The sequence below is a fragment of the Myodes glareolus genome, chromosome 1 (genome assembly GCF_982192425.1).
Source record: "Myodes glareolus chromosome 1, mMyoGla1.1, whole genome shotgun sequence".
NCBI classification, from domain to species: Eukaryota; Metazoa; Chordata; class Mammalia; order Rodentia; family Cricetidae; genus Myodes; species Myodes glareolus.
Genome location: NC_142026.1, coordinates 74,588,065 through 74,607,654, shown reverse-complemented (window position 1 = coordinate 74,607,654; position 19,590 = coordinate 74,588,065). Strand labels below are relative to the sequence as shown.

General features: G+C 42.8%; 1 protein-coding gene across 2 annotated transcripts; it reads right to left on the bottom strand.

Annotated features, from left to right (window-relative positions):
• Positions 1–12,110: 12,110 nt before the first annotated feature.
• On the bottom strand, positions 12,111–17,962 carry LOC125398790 (paired immunoglobulin-like receptor B). 2 transcript variants are annotated; one of them, XM_087909998.1, is made up of 10 exons: positions 17,844–17,962; positions 17,645–17,680; positions 17,189–17,473; positions 16,784–17,089; positions 15,535–15,819; positions 15,127–15,432; positions 14,602–14,898; positions 14,058–14,360; positions 13,158–13,307; positions 12,111–12,350 (listed from the first exon to the last, which is right to left on the bottom strand). In XM_087909998.1, the coding sequence occupies exons 1-9, from the start codon at positions 17,875–17,877 to the stop codon at positions 13,171–13,173; spliced, it is 1,989 nt and encodes a 662-aa protein (XP_087766124.1). In that variant the 5' UTR covers positions 17,878–17,962; the 3' UTR covers positions 12,111–12,350; positions 13,158–13,170. The 2 variants fall into 2 exon arrangements, with proteins under 2 accessions (XP_087766124.1, XP_087766126.1); XM_087910000.1 differs by having other exon boundaries at positions 14,132–14,360.
• Between the last annotated feature and the right edge of the window lie 1,628 nt (positions 17,963–19,590).

Sequence of the window (19,590 nt, the reverse complement as noted above, 5' to 3'; positions counted from 1 at the left end):
GAGACCACACCCAAGTGGACTGGTATCTTAAAGGCTATTGGTTAAAGGAGCGGAAGGAGCTCCCACAGTGTCTTCCTCTTTTGTTTTGATAAGAGAGCTCCAAATTTAATACAAAACTAGGAACAGATATCAAGTATAAGATTAGAATTACAATCAGCATAAACAATACTAAGCAAGGAATATATGCTGAATGTTTTAATGAACACTCTACCCTACGGAGTCTAAGTCTTTTATAGGAAATGACTTGACTAGATCATAAGAGAATGGTAACTATGACTATCTAATATTTAACCCCATTGAAGGCCTGAGAAGCGAGATAATATTACTTGAGCAGTAACCTTCCAGGAGTGCTGAGCAACTTTTGAGAACATTAAGTGACCTCTGGGGTGATTGGGACCATGGCCCTGATTTCACCATGAAAAGCAACCATCTGAGTCTTGGACTCACTGGCATCTGGAAGATTGAACACCAGAGACACAGCTCCAACTACACCAACCAAAGGAAAAGATGGATAGACAAGGTAAGAACACACTCAGCATCAAAAAGAACAATATGGCACCAACAAAAACTAGTGGTCTTACAACAGCAAGACTTGAACACCAGAACAAAATGATCAAAAAATAACTTGAGGAGAATATTTGAGACCCTTAGAGAAAAATGAAAAATTCCCTCAAAAACTGGAGAAAAAGACAAAATAAAAAGTTGGAAGAAATCACCAAATCCTTTAAAGAAAATCAAGAAAACACAATGAAAGAGATGAAATAAATGGTTTCCAGACTTGAAACCAAAATAGAGACAATAAATAAAACACAAACTGAGGGAATTACAGACACGGAAATTATGAGAAAATGATCAGGAACAACAAATGTAAGCACAAACAATAGAATTCAAGAGATGGAAGAGAGAATCTCAAGTGCTGAAGATACCATAAAGGAAACTGACTCATAGATCAAAGAAAACACTAAATCCAAGAAAAGCTTAACACAAAATATTCAGGAGACCGTGAAAAGGGATAACTAATATAAGGGACCTAATATAAGGGACACCGTGAAATGATCAAACCTAAGAATATCAGGAATAGAGGAAGAAGAAGTCTAATGCAAAAGCACAGCTAACATATTCAACACAAACAAAGAAGAAAATTTCCCCAATCTAAAGAAAGATTTGCATATGAAGATACAAGAATCTAACAGAACACCAAATAGACTGGATCAAAAAAATTTCCCTCACCACATAATAAGCAAAACACTAAACATACCGAATAAAGAAAGAATATTAAAAGCTGAAAAGAAAAAACTCCATGTAACATATAAAGGCAGGTCCATCAGCACTAAATTACAGCTGACTTCTCAATTGAAACAATGAAAGTCATAAGGTCCTGGTTAAACATTATGCAGACATTAAGAGACCATGGATTCAAGCCCAGACTACTATACCCAGAAAAACTTTCAATCACCATAGAGGAACAAAACAAGATATTCCATGACAGAACCAGACTTAATCATACCTAGACACAAAAACAGCCCGACACCAAGTATGAGAAGGAAAACTCCAACTGAAGAAAGTTAACTATATCCCTAAAAACACAGACAATAGATGATCTCACAGCAGGAAATCCCAGATAGGGAAAAACACACAAAATAATATCACCACCAACAAAAACTAAATTAACAGGAGATAGCAACCACTGGTCATTAATATCCCTTAATATAAATGGACTCAAGTCATATAAGAAAAGACACAGGCTAACAGATTGGAAACAAAAGCAGAATATATCCTTCTGTTGCATACAAGAAGCATACCTCAACCTCAAAGAGAGATATCACTTCAGAGTAAAGGGTTGGGAAAATTTTTCCAATCAAATGGACCTAAGAAACAAGCTGGTGTAGCTATCCTACTATCTAACCAAAGTAGACCTCAAACTAAATTTAATCAAAAGAGACTAAGAAGGACATTTCATATTTGTCACAGTAAAAATCCATCAAGAGGAAATCTCAATACTGAACAGCTATGCCCCAAATACAAGGACACCCTCACATGGAAAAGAAACACTACTAAAGCGTAAATCACACATTAAACCTCACACACTAATGGTGGGAGATTCATCACCCCACTCTCACCACTGTACAGGTCTGCCAGACAGAAACTTAACTGAGAAATGAGGGAACTTACAGATGTCATGACTCAAATGGACTTAACAGATCTATAGAATATTCCATCCAAATATAAAAGAATATACCTTCTTCTCAGCACCTCATGGAATCTTCTTCAAAACTGGCCACATACTAGGTAATAAAACAAACCTCAACAGATTAAAAAAAATTGGAATAACCCCATGTATCTTATCAGGTCATCATGGTATAAAATTAGAATTTAACAGCAACACTAATTTCTGAAATCCCACAAACATATGGAAATTAAACAATGTTCATCTGAATCATCACTGGGTCAAGGAAGAGATGAAGGCAAAAAGAAAGATTTCCTAAAATTCAATGAAAATGACCACACAACATACCCAAACTTGTGGGACACAATGAAATCAGTGTTACGAGGAAATTTTATAGCACTAAATGCCTACATAAAGAAGCTGAATTGCTCCAATACTGAGGGGACCTAAGAGGTGAGTAAACAGCCACATGGCAGGACACCCCACTCTCTAGGACCTCCCCATCAAGACAAAACCCCAGATCCCTTCCCCAATTCCCTTGGTTTTTCTAGCCAAGCAGCCTGGAGTTTCCTACAGTTAGGCTTCCCCCACTCGATTGAGCCACCATTCAAACTAGTAGCTACACCCTGTTCCCAAACCCACCTATTCTTCTGCTATCTTGGTGGAACTCTAAAATACAGCTTGCTCCAATACTGAGGGGACTTAAGAGGTGAGTGAACAGCCACACAGCCAGAAGCCCCACTCTCTAGGACCTCCCAAATAGGATAAAACCCAGGGGCCCTTCCCCAAAAGCCTTGACTTTTCTAGCCAGTCAGCATGGATGTTCCTGCAGCGAGTCTCCCCCTAAACTCAAATCATCCCCTGGACGCCCCAAGCTACTAACCACACACTGCCTAAGAGCTACAAGCTTGCTATAATACTGAGGAGACCAAGAGCATGCTACAACACTGAGGCGATTAAGACAGAGCACCAGAGAGCAAACCAGGAGAGAAGACCAAGAAAGCAGGTGTATAGAGACCTCAAAGTCTTTCTGAGACAGACATTGACATTAGGGAACAGACCAAGAAAAACTCCCAAATACTCAGACAGCCACAGCAAGGATTGGACCAAGATGCATAGACACTGCTGGCCTCATTTGAAAGAAGAGATTGGTAGGTGTGAATGCAAGAGTTCCTTCAACAACCTAAAATCAACATGGTAACAACAGAACATAGCAGTCACATGACAGGAAGACTTGATCATCCTAACCCAGAGAAATAGAAGAAAATGACTTTAATGTAATAAAAGCAGTATAGAGAAAGCCGACAGCTAGCATCAAATTAAATGGAGTGAAACTCCAAGTGATTCCACTAAAATCAGAAATAAGACAAGTCTGTCCACTCTCTCCATATGTCTTCAACATAGTTTTTGAAGTTTTAAGTTTTTGGCTATCCTGGATTACTTGTCTTTCCATATGAAGTTGATTATTGTTCTTTCAAGGTCTGTGAAGAATTGTGTTAATAAGCAATAAGCCAAGAAAAGGAGATCAAGGGGGTTCATGTTGGAAAGGAAGAAGTCAAACTTTCATTATTTGCAGATGATATGATAGTGTACATAAGTGACTTCAGAAACTCTAACATAGAACTACTATACCTGATAAATACCTTCAGTGATGTGGCAGGATCCAAGATCATGTCAAAAAATCAGTAGCCCTCCTATACACAAATGGTAAAGAAGCTAAGACAAAAATCAGAGAAACATCACCTTTCTTAATAGAAACAAAGAACAAAAAATATCCCTGGGTAACTCTAAACAAGGAAGTGAAAGACCTATTTGACAAGAACTTTAAGTCTTTGAAAAAAGAAATTGAGGAAGATACCAGAAATTGGAAAGATTTCCCATGTTCTTGGATAGGATCAACACAGCAACAATGGCCATCCAACCAAAAGCAATCTATAGAACCAATGCAATACCTATCAAAATCCCAACACAATTCTTCGCGACTAACAGGTCTATTTAGATTGTTCACCTGGTCTTGGTTCAACTTTGGTATATGGTACTTATCTAAAAAATATCCATTTCTTTTACATTTTCCAACTTTGTGGCATATAAACTTTCATAGTAAGAATCTAATGATTCTCTGAATTTCCTCTGTGTCTGTGGTTATGTCCCCCTTTTCATTTCTGATCTTATTAATTTGCATGTTCTCTCTCTGCTGTTTGATTAATTTGGATAGGGGTTTGTCAATCTTGTTGATTTTCTCCAAGAACCAGCTTTTTGATTCATTGATTCTTTGGATTGTTTTCTGTGTTTCTATTTTGTTGATTTCAGCCCTCAGTTTGATTATTTCCAGTCTTCTAGACCTCCTGGGTGAATCAGCTTCTTTTTTTTCTAGATCTTTCAAGTGTGCTGTTAAGTCTCCAATGTGTGCTTTCTCCGCTTTCTTTAATTGGGCACTTAGTGCTATGAACTTTTCTCTTAGCACGGCTTTCATAGTGTCCCATAGGTTTGAGTATGTTGTGTCTTTGTTTTCATTAAATTCAAGGAAGACTTTAATTTCTTTCTTTATTTCGTCCTTGACCCAGGGGTGATTTAGTAGTTGACTGTTCAGCTTCCATGAGTTTGTTGGCTTCCTGGGGGGAGCATTGTTGTTGAATTCTAATTTTAGTCCATGGTGATCTGACAAGACACAGGTAGTTACTAATATTTTTTTGTATCTGTGGAAGTTTGCTTTGTTACCGAGTATGTGGTCAATTTTCGAGAAGGTTCCATGAGCTGCAGAGAAAAAGGTATATTCTTTCCTATTTGGGTGGAGTGTTCTATAGATGTCTGTTAAGTCCATTTGATTCAATACCTCCAATAAATCTCTCAATTCTCTGTTTGGTTTCTGTCTGATTGACCTGTCCATTGGTGAGAGAGGAGTGTTGAAGTCTCCTACTATTAGTGTGTGTGGTTTGATGACTGCCTTGAGTTCTAGAAGAGTTTCTTTTACATATGTGGGTGCCTTTATATTAGGAGCATAGATATTCAGGATTGAGACTTCCTCCTGATGAATTGTTCCAGTTATGAGTATGAAATGTCCATCTCCATCTCTTCTGATTGATTTTAGTTTGAAGTCGATTTTGTTAGATATTAGAATGGCCACACCCGCTTGTTTCTTAGGCCCATTTGCTTGGAAAACCTTTTCCCAACCCTTTACTCTGAGTAGGTGTCTGTCTTTGTGGTTGAGGTGTGTTTCTTGTAGACAGCAGAATGTTGGATCCTGTTTTCGTATCCAATCTCTAAGTCTGTGCCTCTTTATAGGTGAGTTGAGACCATTGATATTAAGTGATATTAATGACCAGTGGTTGTTGACTCCGGTCATTTTTTTTTTTTTTTAGTTAGTAGAGTGTATGTGTTTTTCTTCTTTGATTTGTGCTTGTGAATGGTCGCTAGATGTTTGAGTTATTGTAGGCCGTGTTGGGAATGTTGGATTCCTTCGGTAGTGATTTTCCTTCTAATATTCTCTGTAAGGCTGGATTAGTAGCTACGTATTTTTTAAATTTGTTTTTATCCTGGAATATTTTGTTTTCTTCGTTGATAGTAAACAATAGCTTGGCTGGGTATAGTAGTCTGGGTTTGCATCCATGGTCTCTTAGTTTCTGCAGTACCTCTATCCAGGATCTTCTGGCTTTCATGGTTTCCACAGAGAAATCCGGTGTAAGCCTGATAGGTTTACCTTTATAAGTCACTTGACCTTTTTCCTTTGAAGCTCTTAAAATTTTTCTTTAATCTGTATGTTTTGTGTTTTGATTATTATATGGCGAGGGGATTTTTTTTTCTGATCCAGTCTATTCGGTGTTCTGTATGCTTCTTGAACCTTCATAGGAATATCGTTCTTTAGGTTGGAAAAGTTTTCTTCTATAATTTTGTTGAATATATTTTCTGGGCCTTTGATCTGCAGTTCTTCTCCTTCTTCAATCCCTATTATTCTTAGATTTGGTTTTTTTTATTGTGTCCCAGATTTCCTGAATGTTTTGTGAAGAGAATTTGTTGGGTTTGCCGTTTTCTTTGACCAGAGCATTTATTTTCTCTATGGTATCTTCAGAATCTGAGATTTGTTCTTCTATCTCTTGTATTCTATTGGTTATGCTTGATTCTGTAGTCTCCATTCGTTTACCTAGGTTTTCCATATCCGGCCGGTTCTCGGTTTGTGTTTTCTTCATTGCCTCCATTTCAGTTTTCAATTCTTGCACTGTTTCCTTTACTTGTTTGATTGTTTTTTCTTGGTTTCTCAGGGTCTCATTCACGGATTTACTTATTTCTTCAAACTTTTTGTTATATTTCTCATCTAATTCTATACTCCTTTCTTCAAACTTTTTGTTATATTTCTCATCCAATTCTTTAAGGGAGTTATTCATATCCTGTTTAAGGGACTCTATTGCTTTCATAATGGCACTTTTTTCCACTTCTTCTGGGTTAAGGTGTTCAAGTCCTTCTGTTGTAGGGTCCTTGGGATCTGGTGTTTTCATGTTGTTTTTCAGATTGTTGGATGAGGTCTTGCCTTGGCGTCTGCCCATCTCTTACTTCAAATGTTCTCTATTGGAACTTCTGTTACCGGGTCAGGTTCCCTTCTTGGGCAGGGACTTCACTGATAGAATGCTCACCTTTCCTCAGGCAGGCTATTGAAGCACAAGCACTCCCTCTTTCCGGGATGTGCTTACAATGCAGGCCCAGCGTGCAAGGCAGCTGAGCTGGGGAAATTTTATGGCCCCAGGGGGAAGGGAGAAATATAGGAATTCGTACCTGGATGGGAGCTGGGATGGCAGGCAGGAGGGGGTATCCAGCACTGCAGGGCGACCTGGGCGTCTATGGGGTTGGGGAACGCCCAAGCTCCTCCTCACCGGGACCCTGCCCCCGCCCGAAGGACACTCACCCCTCCGATGGCCCTCTGCTAGAAGTCAGGGCCCCTGCTGGTTAGGAATGTGGCTGAGCTGGCCCCTGGTCCACCTGTCCTCAGGGAGGCCTTTAAGACCCAGCAACTGCCTCCAGCCGGGATGTGCCTACAGCCCAGGCCCAGCTTGCAAGGCAGCTGAGCTGGGGAAATTTTATGGCCCCAGGGGGAAGGGAGAAATATAGGAATTCGTACCTGGATGGGAGCTGGGATGGCAGGCGGGAGGAGGTAGCCAGCACTGCAGGGCGACCTGGGCGTCTATGGGGAACACCCAAGCTCCTCCTCACCAGGACCCTGCCCAGGCCCGAAGGACCGGATATTTGTTCTTATTGTATATAATTTTATAGTAGGTTTAGAACTATCTTATTTGAATAAAAGGGGGAGGTGCTGCAGGAAGGTTACAACTAATATCTACCCACCTACTGGGTCATGGCCTCATGGACTATTTACCTGGATTTGGAAGCACGTCCGGCTCCATTTCTTCCTCTCTCTGCTTGCCCCTGGGCCCCATTTTGAGTGTTCGGTTTGATTTGGATCTGATCTTTGTCCATTGTTCAAGCAATACATCCTGACTTTGTTAGTCTACCCCTTAATTAGCACCAATCTGTTTTCTTAGTTCTGAGCTGGTGTGAAATTCCTTTTTTTGTTAAGCATCCAATCATTTCCGCCTACAGGAAATCAGTGTGGTCATTTCTCAGAAAATTGGGAATCGACCTACCTCAGGATCCAGCAATACCACTCTTGGGAATATACCCAAAAGATGCTCAATCATACTATAAAAGCATTTGTTCAACTATGTTCATAGCAGCATTATTTGTATTAGCCAGAACCTGGAAACAACCTAGATGCCCCTCAACTGAAGAATGGATAAAGAAAATGTGGCACATTTACACATTAAAGTACTACTCAGTGGTAAAAACAATGACATCTTAAAGTTTGCATGCAAGTGGTTGGAATTAGAGAATACTATCCAGAGTGAGGTAACCCAGGTCCAGAAAAATGAATATGGCCTGAACTCACTCTAAGTGGATACTGGCTATAAACAAAGGACATTGAACCTATAGTTCATGATCCTAGAGAAGCTAAGTAATAAGATGACCCCCCACAAAATTCTATAGACCCACCAGGAAATTGGAAACTAACAAGATCATCTGACAAAGCTGGGAGTATGGGGGCAGGGAAGTAGAAGGAAGGGGAGAAGGGGAGGAGTGAGGAGAGCTTGAGGGAATGGGATAGTTGAGATGGTGGAAGGACAGATATGAGAGTTAGGGAAGAGATATCTTGATTGAGGGAGCCATTATGGGGTTAGATAGAAACCTACCTCTAGAAAAATTTCCAGGAATCCACAAGGATAACCCCAGCTAAGACCCTAAGCAATAGGGGAAAGGGTGTCTGAACTGGTCTTGCCCTATAGTCAGACTGATGATTATCTTAAATATCACCGTAGAACCTTCACCCAACAGCAGATAGATACAGAGGCAGAGACCCACAGCGGAGCACTAGACTGAGCTCCCAAGGTTCAGTTGAAGAGTAAAAGGAGTGAGCATATGAACAAGGAGGTTAACACCATGAGGGATTCACCCACTGAGACAGTTTGCCTGAGCTAATGTGAGCTCACCAACTTTAACTGGACTGGGAGTGAATGAGCATGGGATCAAATTAGTCCCTCTGAATGTGGTTGACAGCTGGGGCAGACTGAGGGATTACTGACAGTGACACTGGGATTTGTCTCTACTGCATGTACTGGGTTTTTGGGATCCTATTTTCTTAGGATGTATACCTTGCTCAGCCTAGATGTAGTAAGGAGGGTGTTGGACTTTCCATAGGGCTCGGTGTCTTGCCCTCTCTCAGGGTTGGAGGGAGGGGATGGGAGTGTATGTGGAGGGTGTGGGAGGAAAGGAGAGAGTGGGAATTTGGATTGGTAGTTTTTAAAGTAATAAAATAAAATAAAAAAGAAAAATACATAGCTCAATAAAAACAATTGTAAAAACTATTATTAAACAAGTGGGGAATGGGTAATTAAATACAGTTGGCCCTGGCACAAAAAAAAAAGATATTCATGACCAATGATTATTTATTCTGGTTACTTTTCAGAAGCAGTGTTTTTGTGTTGCCCCTCTTTGGGGTTTACTAGTGTGAGCTGTGAGGTTATTTGTTTCCTGCACTTTTGTGGGTGCAGCTAACTTCCTTGAGTTGGAGTTTTCCTTCTAATACTTTCTGCAATTCTGGATTTTTGGATAGGTAATGTTTAAATTTGGTTTATCATGGTATATCTTATTTGCTTCATCTATGGTGATTTAATGCTTTGCAGGATATAGTAGTCTGGGATTTCATCTACCACCCCTTAGTATCTACAGCATTTCTGACAAGGACCTTCTGGCTTTCAGTTTCCATTGAGAAGTTGGGTGTAATTCTGAAGGGCATGCCTTTATATGTTACCTGGCCTTTTCCCTTTGCAGTTCTTAATATTTTTTTATTCTGTATGTTTAGGATTTTTATTATTATATGGCGAGAGGACTTTTTTCCTCCAGTCTATTTGGTGTTCTGTATTCTGCTTGTACCTTCATAGGGATTGCTGATTGCCTTCTTTAGGTTGGGGAAGTTTTCTTCTTTGATTTGGTTAAATATATTTTCTGTGCCTTTGAGCTGGAGTTATTCTCCTTCCTTTTTTCCTAACATTTTTAGTTTTGGAATTTTCATAGTGTCCCAGATTTCCTGGATGTTTTGTGTTAAGGATTTGTTGAATTTAACTTTTTCTTTGACAGATGAATCTAATTCTTCTATCGTGTCTCACGTCCTGAGATTTTGTCTTCCATCTTTTCAATCTGTTCTTTATGCTCACACATGTAGTTCCTATTCCATATCCAGAATTCCCTCAGGTGTGTTTCCTTTATTGCCTCTATTTCAATTTTCAAGTCTTGAACTATTTGCTTTACTTGTTTGATTGCTTTCTTTCTTTTTTGATTTTCTTCTCTTTCTTGAAGGGATTTATTGATTTCTTCCAATTTTTTGTTTGTCTTTTCTTTCACTTCATTAAGGAAATTTTTCATTTTCTCTTTAAGGGTGTCTACCATCTTTATAAAGTCATATTTAAGGTCTCTTTCTTCTACTTTTTCTTAGTTAGTATGTTCATGTCTTCCTGTTATAGGACCACTAGGTTCAGGTGGTGCTGTATTGGTGTTGTTGGATGTGTTCTTAAGCTACAGACTGCCCATATCTTCCTCCAGTGGGGGCAGGGAGGCTCTGTCTTTCAGGGAGTTCCTCTTCCTCTGATTGGTGAAGGTAAGGCCTGTGGCTTAGCTAGTCGGTTTTCCTCTGGGTGCAGGCAGGTCCCTGCCTCTAGTGGATATTGATAAGGCTCTCAGGCTCCACTCCAAGGGCTGTTTTGGTCTAGGCTCTCTCCAGGGGAAGTTTGAATAAAGGTTTTGTTCAGGGTCAGTCTGGGCCAAGGCTCAGGTAGTCACAAATGTGGTAGGGGTTGGTAGCAAGTGTGTGGAGGGTGCTGGGTTCTCCAGAGCTTGGTCGGTGCAGAGGGGGTACAGAATGTTTCTCCCAGGGCAAGGTCCTAGGGAACTGCATCCTCTTACTGGGAACCCAGATGCTTACCTCTCCAGGGGCAGTCTTGGCTAAAGCTCCCCTGGTCACAGATGTGGTGGAGGATGGTAGTGGGTGTATAGAGGGTGCTGAGGTCTCCAGGACTTGGTGGGTGGGAGTGGGGCATGAGATGTTCCTCCCAGCGCTAGGGCTTAGAGAGATAGCTCTCCAGTCGTGAACTCAGTTGCTTATCTCTCCAGGGGCAGTCTCGACATCCTTTTTCTTAATAAACTTTGTTGAACATCTGTTACTCTGACCTTGTATGTAACTACAAGGCTTAAACCCATACTGGATTCACAAAATGGCTTTTAGTCTAGCTTAAACTTCCTCTGAGGGAAAAGCGAGCTAATTGTATGCAGTTAATCTGAGATAAAGGACAAGTAGACTTTTAAACGTCTGCACACCTCGTGTGTCAAATAGATCCAGTTATGAAGCATGTCCCAGTATATATTCTATTTATCAAAGCTGTATAACTAAATGAAAAGTCATGTTTTGACCACCCACTGATATATGTGACCAGTAAACAACACACTGCCATGCTGTGGAAAGAATCCCCAAACTGTAATGTGGAGAAAGAGCTAACCACACACCAAATCTGCAATGAGGACACCTAACACATTCAGAAGATTTTGTACCTTATCATTTTGCTAGATAAGTTTAATGTGATGTGCATCTCTGGTGTCAATATTCCTTCTCACCTTGTTAAATAAGGGCTATCTCCATGAGATCTGCAAGTCTGATGGGCTGACCTGTGAAGTCCTCTCTGGTCTCTCACTGCATAATTCTGCAATCCATAGCAGAAACAGTTATGCAAGCCCTAGGTGACTCACTGGGGATCTAACTTCCTTTTTTGCCGGAGCTTGTGGTTCGAAACTGGCAATTTCCTTATTCCACTGACTTCAGCATTTCTGACACAGAAAGACACTTCTACTCCCTTCTCTGCTTCCAAACCCTTAGTTTCTTCTCTATCTGTACCAGATTTCCTCACATGACACTGCAGATCCTGTCTCAACACCGTCAGCACTAATGCTCAGGGGATCAAATTTTCTGGCTGCTGTATAAAGTACAAGATTATCATCCGCTCACTTTCAGATTGAAGCTGGTAATAATCTTCCCCTGTCCTTCATTGGGGTACAATGAGGAAAATGACCTCTTTTTCAGTTTACTGTGTGAATCAACTAGTTCAGCAACATGGGAGGATTCACATATGGATTCTTTTTTTCTGAGAATATGCATTGGGGTGAGCGAGTGCATTGGTTGGTTTTTGTCATTTTGATGAAGACTAAAGTCAATTGGAAACAATGAACCTCAACTGAGGATGCGCTTTGATGAGATTAAACTGTAGTCATGTCTGTGGGGGCATTTTCTTGACTAATGATGTGAAGAGACCTCAGAACCTGAAACTATTCCTCTGAGAGGACATTACATGGAGACAAATTTTGGGACTCCTGACATGGTCACTTTATTTCCATGATTCCAGCATGTAGTTTGCTGACTTAGGTATAGGAGGAGGTCTATAATTTCACAGATATTGGGTATCTCTGCTGGATCCATCCAGCCCTTTCTCTTCTGGTTCACTTTGTTGTTGCTCATTCCTCCTCCCACAGCTTCATGCAGAAGCATCTGAAGTGTTAGAAAGTACTGGTAATGGTTGAAGTCTTGGCAATCATTTGTTCCCTGTAGCACAAACAATAAAATCCCAGAGACAGATATTGGGGATCAAGCTGAAGATCGGAAATGCAAAGTGGCCAGCCCTTAGCTCTTACTTCTACCTCAGTCGTAATGGGTGATCCTGCCACCATGAATCCTCACACTGAGACTGCTGAGACCTGTCTCCTCGTATTCTATAATCCTCTCTAGTGCGAGGATTAAAGGTGTGCACCACCACTGCCCAGTCTTATCGCTAATTAGTGTGGCTGATGGATTAAAGGTGTGTGCCACCACTGCCTAACCTATATAGATGACTAGGGTGTTTGTATTGCATTCTGATATTCAGGCAGGTTTTATTTTTAAAACATGAATGCTATACCACTATATTTTCCCAGCACGGGGGCAATAGACTCTCCTCATGCTTTCATCAGCAACCTGTTCCCTTCACCATTTGTATAATAACTTCCTGCGAAGTAGTATTGTTTACTGAGTGGAACGACCTTTGAGCATCTGGACTGGGAGGTTTCATGTGGTATCTCAGCTCCTTGTACCTCTTCCATTGTCCTCAAATGTAGTAATTATTAGAGTATCAATTTTTATATATCAAGATCACGACATATCTCCCTCCATGGGACTACCAGAGTCACACCATCATCTGCACCCAACACTCACACCTTCCTCTGTACTCAACAGTCACCCCTTCCTCTGCATGTAAAACACATTTGGTCCCTGGACATTCTCTCACAGCAGTTCCTCAGTGTAAGAACTGAATTTTTACAGAAAACCTGGATCATTAGATTTCTCTCACAGGGTGTGTATCCATGAAATATTTACCTTTCTCTTCTGGTTACATCCGAAGAGCACGTTGGCTTTGTCTCTGGCTACCCCAAGCCTTGAAGACCAGAATCCCAAGGACTATGAGGATCATGACAGCAGAACCCATCCTGATGAGATTCTCCTCTGTGTGATCCCGTTTCTCCGAGGCTGTGGTTGTGGAAAAAATAGTTACAGAGTTTAGTGATGGTCAAAATTCCCTCAAGAAAACTAAATGTCCCTAAGATAACTAAAAGTCTCTAAGATAACTGAATGTCCACCATGGACCCCTACATTCTCAGAACAGAACTTGGCCCCTATGCTTTCAGTGCTTTGAGTTTGAATTCTCTTTATTCAAATGTCCTGGGTTTGGGCATGTTCTAGGATGGGCTGATAGTCTCCACCGATCTAATGAACAGAAGAGTATGATGTAGGCTTATGACCCGAGGGATTTTTCTGTGTTCTGCTTTCTCATTTAATATAAATACCCATCATTCTCATCCTATAAAATAATAAAGTTCTGGAGTGAATCTTTTTCCCTTGGCATAGCTGGGTTCCATCTCTTATTCTTATTATTTCCTTCAGCACCACTGTGAAACACCAGTGAAAAGAGAAAATTAAGAGTAGAATAAATTGTCCTGACATTACAGGAGGGTGAGGATTAGGTGCTAATGCAGGGATCCTGACTCTGCTCACTGTTCTACATTTGCCGTGTAATCTTCATTTTTGTTTACTCCAAACCTAGATTGCAATAGAGGATGGAGTGGACATTATTTGATGAACTGCTACTGGCATCCATTTCTTTGGCAGGGAAAGTGCCTTCTGACTAAACTTTCCTATTATCCCTTTGATCTCGCCCAAGTCAAGGTCACTCCTAGTGTTTGGATCTTAAGTCACCACGACAGTTCAGGGTCACTTCACCTGAGACAGTGATCTTTACAGGGGCACTGGCATATGACAACAGATAGAGAGATGAGCCTTCAGAAACATAGCACCTGTAGGTGCCTGAGAAGTCAGAGGTCACAGCACTCATGGAGAATTCTGCCTGGGACTCCTGAACTTGGAGCTTCGGTTTTAGTCTCTGGGGTTGGTGTGCTGCTTCCTTCTTGGACAGAATGAAACTGTCCACTGTGTGTGCTGTCTTACACAACAGGGTCACGTTGTCTCCAGAGTGTATTGTGGAGTTAGGCTTCACTGAGAGGGTAGGAATGACTTGAAACCATCCTAAAGGAGAGAGATGATGAGAGGCAGCATTCAGTGTTCTAAGCAGACACATAACCTCGATCTTCCATGAACACCTAGGACTCTGTTTCTTTTCTTGTTTGAGCCCCTCTCCTGCTTCCCTGTCTCTGCATCTATTGCTAAATAAGATCCCTGTCCCTCATCCCAGCCATCACCTCCTTAATATCCCAAAGAGAGCCCTAGTAGAGGTTAGGTGCCCGAGGGAATCTATTTAGCTCCTCACCTGAGATCAGGATGTCCAGGGGGTCACTGGAGGCTGACCACTCAGAGGAGAGGTTGTGTGCACCATAGCATCTGTACTGGCCTCCAGTAGAGCTGCTCACAGAGCCCAGTGTGAAGTTGGCCAAGGAGAGACCAGACTGAGTCCACTGGCCATCTTGCTGAATGAACTCAGCACTCCCCAATTTGTACAGGGCAAATCTGTCATAGTTGATGTCAGAGCAACACTGCAGTGTGAGGTGCTTTCCAGGATCCAGGATATGGCCTTGGTGAGTCAGCAGGGAGGGCTTCTTGGCCAGCCCTAGAGGGAAGGTGACAGGCTAGTGATGGAGGAGCTGGTTTTTACCAAGCACTTATTCTCTCCCCTCCTGCCCTGCACCTGTCACTGCTTCTACCCAGGGGTGGGGCTCTGGCTCAGGAACCAGGCTCTTCCTTTTTCACTCTTTATCTGCAACTACCGAGAAGAACACTTCCATGGCAAAGGGCATTGGGTATAAGAAATGATTAGTCAGTGATGGGGAAGACTCACCAGAGATGTGTATTTCCAGGGGTTCACTGGGTACTGACCACAGCTGTGGGGTCTTCTTGTAGTAACCATAACATCTGAATGTTCCTGTGAGGTCTGGTGTTACATGATCTATAGAGAACAATGCTCGGTACTGCATAGCACTGTGTATATACTGTGAGTCCATGGAGCTGAGGAACTTCTGATCTTCCTTCGTGATAATGAACTTGTTATATCTCCTCAATGATACACACTGGAGAGTCATGTTCCCTCCTGAGGTCACCACAGGGCTGGGCAGGGCTGTCAGGCGGGATTTAATGTTGTAGATACCTAGGATAGAAGTTGTCAGACAATGTTCTTCAAGGCTAGGTTGTGAGAGGGGAATACACTAGAGAGCAGAGCCTGGGGCTGAGACCCTGACTGTCCCCTCACCTGTTACCACCAATTCCAGGGTGTTACTGCGCTCTGACCAGCCAGCCGAGCTGTAACAGTAACAGTGATACTGCCCTGCATCTAGGTGGGTCACAGAAGGGATGGAGAACTTGGCCTTGTTCTCTGGCTTCTCTGGGGTCTGTGTACCCCAGTGTTTTTGGGTTCCTTCTTTTTGTAAAATATATATTTCTGCATCCATTGTCCCCTGACACCAGATGTCCATGGGACTCCCTGAGGTGATCACAGATCCTGGCTCAGCCTTGATGGTGGGTTTGTGGAGGGTCCCTGCAAGGAAGCAGGAAAGAAGGAGGTGAGTCTGTCTGACAGTGGCACAGAGAAAGTCACTTTGGATTGCACTTCTTTTTTCTTTTCAATTTATTCTTCACCATACAATACACCCCAACAGCAACTTCCTCACCTCCTCTCTCCCTAGATCCACTGTTCCATTTCCCTTCAGAAAACTGCAGCCTTCCCTGTGATATTAATGCAACATGGCATAACAGCATGCAATAAGACTAGTCATACATCCTCATATTAAGGTGGACACCACAACCCAGGAGCAGGAAAAAGATCCCATGTGCAGGCAAAAGAGTCAGAGACTTCCCCACTCCCATTGTTATGAGCTTAACAAAATCCCCAAGCTCGCCAATCAGTGATGGTGCATTCCTTTTATCCCTAGCACCAGGAGGCAGATACAGGCAGATCTATGTGAGTTCAAGGCCAGTCTGTCACACAGTGTGAGGTCCAGGACAGCTAGGGTTACACAGTGAAACTCCAAAACAAACCAACAAACAAGCAAGCAAGCAAACAACAACAAAAACCCAAGTTAAACAACCACAGCTTGTGTGCAGAGGGCCTAAAGCAGACCCATGCATGCTCTGTGGTTGCTGCTTCAGTCTCTGTGAGCCCTCATGATCCCTGCTTAGTTGTTTCTGCGGACCCTGTTCTCCTGGTATCCTGAGTGCTCTGACTCCTCCTTCTCTCCTGTGGTTTTACTGTGCTCTTGTGGATGATGATCCTTGAGCTGATCCAGAATAACACAAAGCCCAATGAAGAATCATCTGTCCTGGATCTCCTGGGCTTTGCTGTCACTGTCTGCCTTGGATTCTGTATCTTGTGCCCACTGTCTTCCATGCTCTGTGTTAATGGACTCAGGTGCCCTGGCTCCTCTTACACACTAAACACCAAAGTCTCTCTGAGCACCTATATAATTTTAGCATCATTCTAGGGAAAGGCTAAGGTTCCTCACCTGGGACAAGGAGCTCCAGGGTGTCACTAGGTTCTGACCACACCTGATGGCTGTCCTCGTTAAAGCTGTAACATCTGAATGTCCATCTTTGGCTGGATGTCACAGGGCCCACAAAGAACAGGACCTGGTATTGCCCAGTATAGGTGTTACACTGTAAGTCCAGTGTCAGGGATGACTGCTGAGGTCCTTCCTTAGTCAGAATGTAGCAGTTATGTGCCTGCTGTGAGTCACACTGGAGGGTGACAGTCCCTCCTTCAGTCACCTCAGGGCTGGGCTGGGCTGACAGCCTGGGTTTACTGTAGAATCCTAGGAGAAAAGGAGGAATCAGTTAAATGTCCTCAATAGTCTCATTACATTCCATGGTTGTGAGGGGGTGGGCATACTCACTGAACTGTGTCCTCTCACCTGTCACCACCAGCTCCAGGGGGTCACTGTACTCTGACGTTCCATCAGGGGTCTGATATTGACAGCAATATCGCCCTGCATGTATATGATCTAATTCTGAGATTGAGAATTCGTTCTTGTTCTTTGGGTTCTCTGAAATCACTCTCTGCCATTGATTTAGGTATGTCTCTTTATATAATCTATACTCTTTGGCTCCTGTGGCTCCCTCACACAAGAAGGTCACCTTATTCTGCTTGGAGACCACAGAGTGTGGCTGTGCTCTGAGGACAGGCTTAGGAAGGGCTCCTGCAAGAAAAGAGCAGCTAGGCCTCAGGACAGCCATCCTAAGATTGCAACCCCATTCCCAACCCTCCGCCCACCCCAGTGCACGTGTGTTGTTTCCATCCTCACTGCCCAGGCAGGGCTCCTGGGGATGATGAGAGGTGCAGGTCAGGACATCTGCAGACACCCACTCACCTGCCAGCACTGGAGTTCTGAGGCCCAGAGTCAGTCCTGGAAGAGAGTTCCCTGTGAGAGGTTTGTCCCCGAGGCTTGAGCAGGTCCTCCCCTCTTCAGAATCCCCCGAGACCCTGGGGTTTCCTGATGGGCCAGTGCTGGGCTGTGGGGCAGCATCATTTCTAGATGATGGTATCCCCTCCCCATCTCCACATCTCACCCAGACAGAGCAGGGCTGTGAAGGTGAAGGTCATGGCATCTCCTCCTGTAGGCTGCAACTGTGCTCATAGGCAGAACAACAGAAACTGCCTGGAGGGACAGGAGACATTGGGTGTGGCCTCTGGAGACAGGAACTCCCATGACAGGGTTGTACTGGAGCAGCCCTACAGGAAGGGGACTGCCCTCCTCAGGCACCAGACTCTGACTTCCCCAATACTCTGTCTAGGTCTGGCAGTAGATTCTTCAGGCAATATTTGATGGATGACATTTCCATAACCCCATCCGTGTCTGTCTCATCTGTCCTCATCTTTGTCAGGACCAGAGTTCTGACCATGTAACAGACATCTATGAATATTACACATAAAAATACAAATTCACGTGTGTGTTTGTTTTATTTCTTTTCACATTTTCATGTGAAATACTTTTATATTCAAAATGTTCATATTAGAAATTCATATTCAAAATGTTCTGTGAAGGGCCTAGCTGTGTACATTTGCATGGAATGAAGTTTATAATCTTTTTCCTCATAGTCTCAAGTGATGAGTTCCAAAAAATGTGCACTGATGTCTCTGGCTGTTTGTCCTTTCTAGATATGTCTATTTTCCATTTCAACTTTAAATTACACAAATTTATTTATTTACACTTATGTCTTTAAATTGCACGTATGTGATAATAATATATTACACTTATTTTCTCTTTATGTGTGTACACTCACGTGTGTCACAGCCTCTGCATGGAGGTCAGAGGACAACTACAGAAGGCAGTTTTCTCATTGAGCAATGTGGAGCAGAGTCAGGACTGAAGGTGATGGCAGGTGCTTATACACTGATCCATGTCTCTAGCCCAGTCTTATAATCATCACTTTCCGTAGTCCTTCTGCTTCAGGTAAGGAAAAAAAAATTCATTGTTTCTGTGGATCTTGGATCAAACAAGTTCCCAGCATTGTTTGAATCTTTTGGGATACAGGTTGTTGGTGTTGTCACCCTTCCTGGGGCAGTTAACTGCACAGGGGTACATGTGTGGGCAGCACTTCTGAGTGAGCAGCAGTGCATGGCTTTGTCACTGTTGTGCTTGTGAATAACCTAACAAAGAGATGGCTCTTTGATGTCACCACACTGCTGTAGGAAATCATACAGCCAATAGCCTTTGTAGCCGTCCTCTGGAGCGTGGCCTCTTATACCTAAGAGCAGTCAGGGTTCCCTGCCCCATGGGAAGTCCAAGTCCCCCCCCCCCCACCCCGCGCCCGCTCCATCCAGGTCTATAAAGGTGAAGTATCCAAACAAACCAGGCTCCCACAAAGTCAGTCCATTCAGTAGAATCAAAACCCAGTGCCATTGTCCTTGGCTTCTCAGTCAGCCTTCATTGCCAGCCACATTCAGAGTGTCCAGTTTGATCACATGCTCCATCACTCCCAGTCCAACTGGCCTTTCTTCACCACACAGGGGTAGAACCAGGGTAAGTGTCGGAGTGTTTTTTGTACTTTGTCATTGGCCAGGGTGCAGCCATGCTCTCTCTGGGGGCAGCAATTATCAGATGCTGCTAATCAGGTGGGATGCCTTTCTTGTCTTGGATCTCCGCCTTGACATCCTCTGTGGAGTCTCTGGGCTAAACTTCAAGGGTGATGATGCTGCCTTTCCGGACTTTTCCAAAAATCTTCATGTTAGTATTTGTTTGGCAGCCTAGATTAAGAGAAAGAGAGCTCAGTAAACCCATTTCATTTCCTTTTCTTTTTGATGCTAGGCGTGATG

Bases quoted from the DNA above. Each gene is read 5' to 3' on its own strand.
- LOC125398790 (XM_087909998.1), bottom strand. From the start codon at position 17,877: ATGACCTTCACCTTCACAGCCCTGCTCTGTCTGG. The intron at 17,681-17,843 runs GTGAGATGTGGA...ACTCTCTTCCAG, and splicing joins CACAGCCCTGCTCTGTCTGG to GACTGACTCTGGGCCTCAGA. The intron at 15,433-15,534 runs GTGAGGGGACAG...CTTCTATCCTAG, and splicing joins CCTGGAATTGGTGGTAACAG to GTATCTACAACATTAAATCC.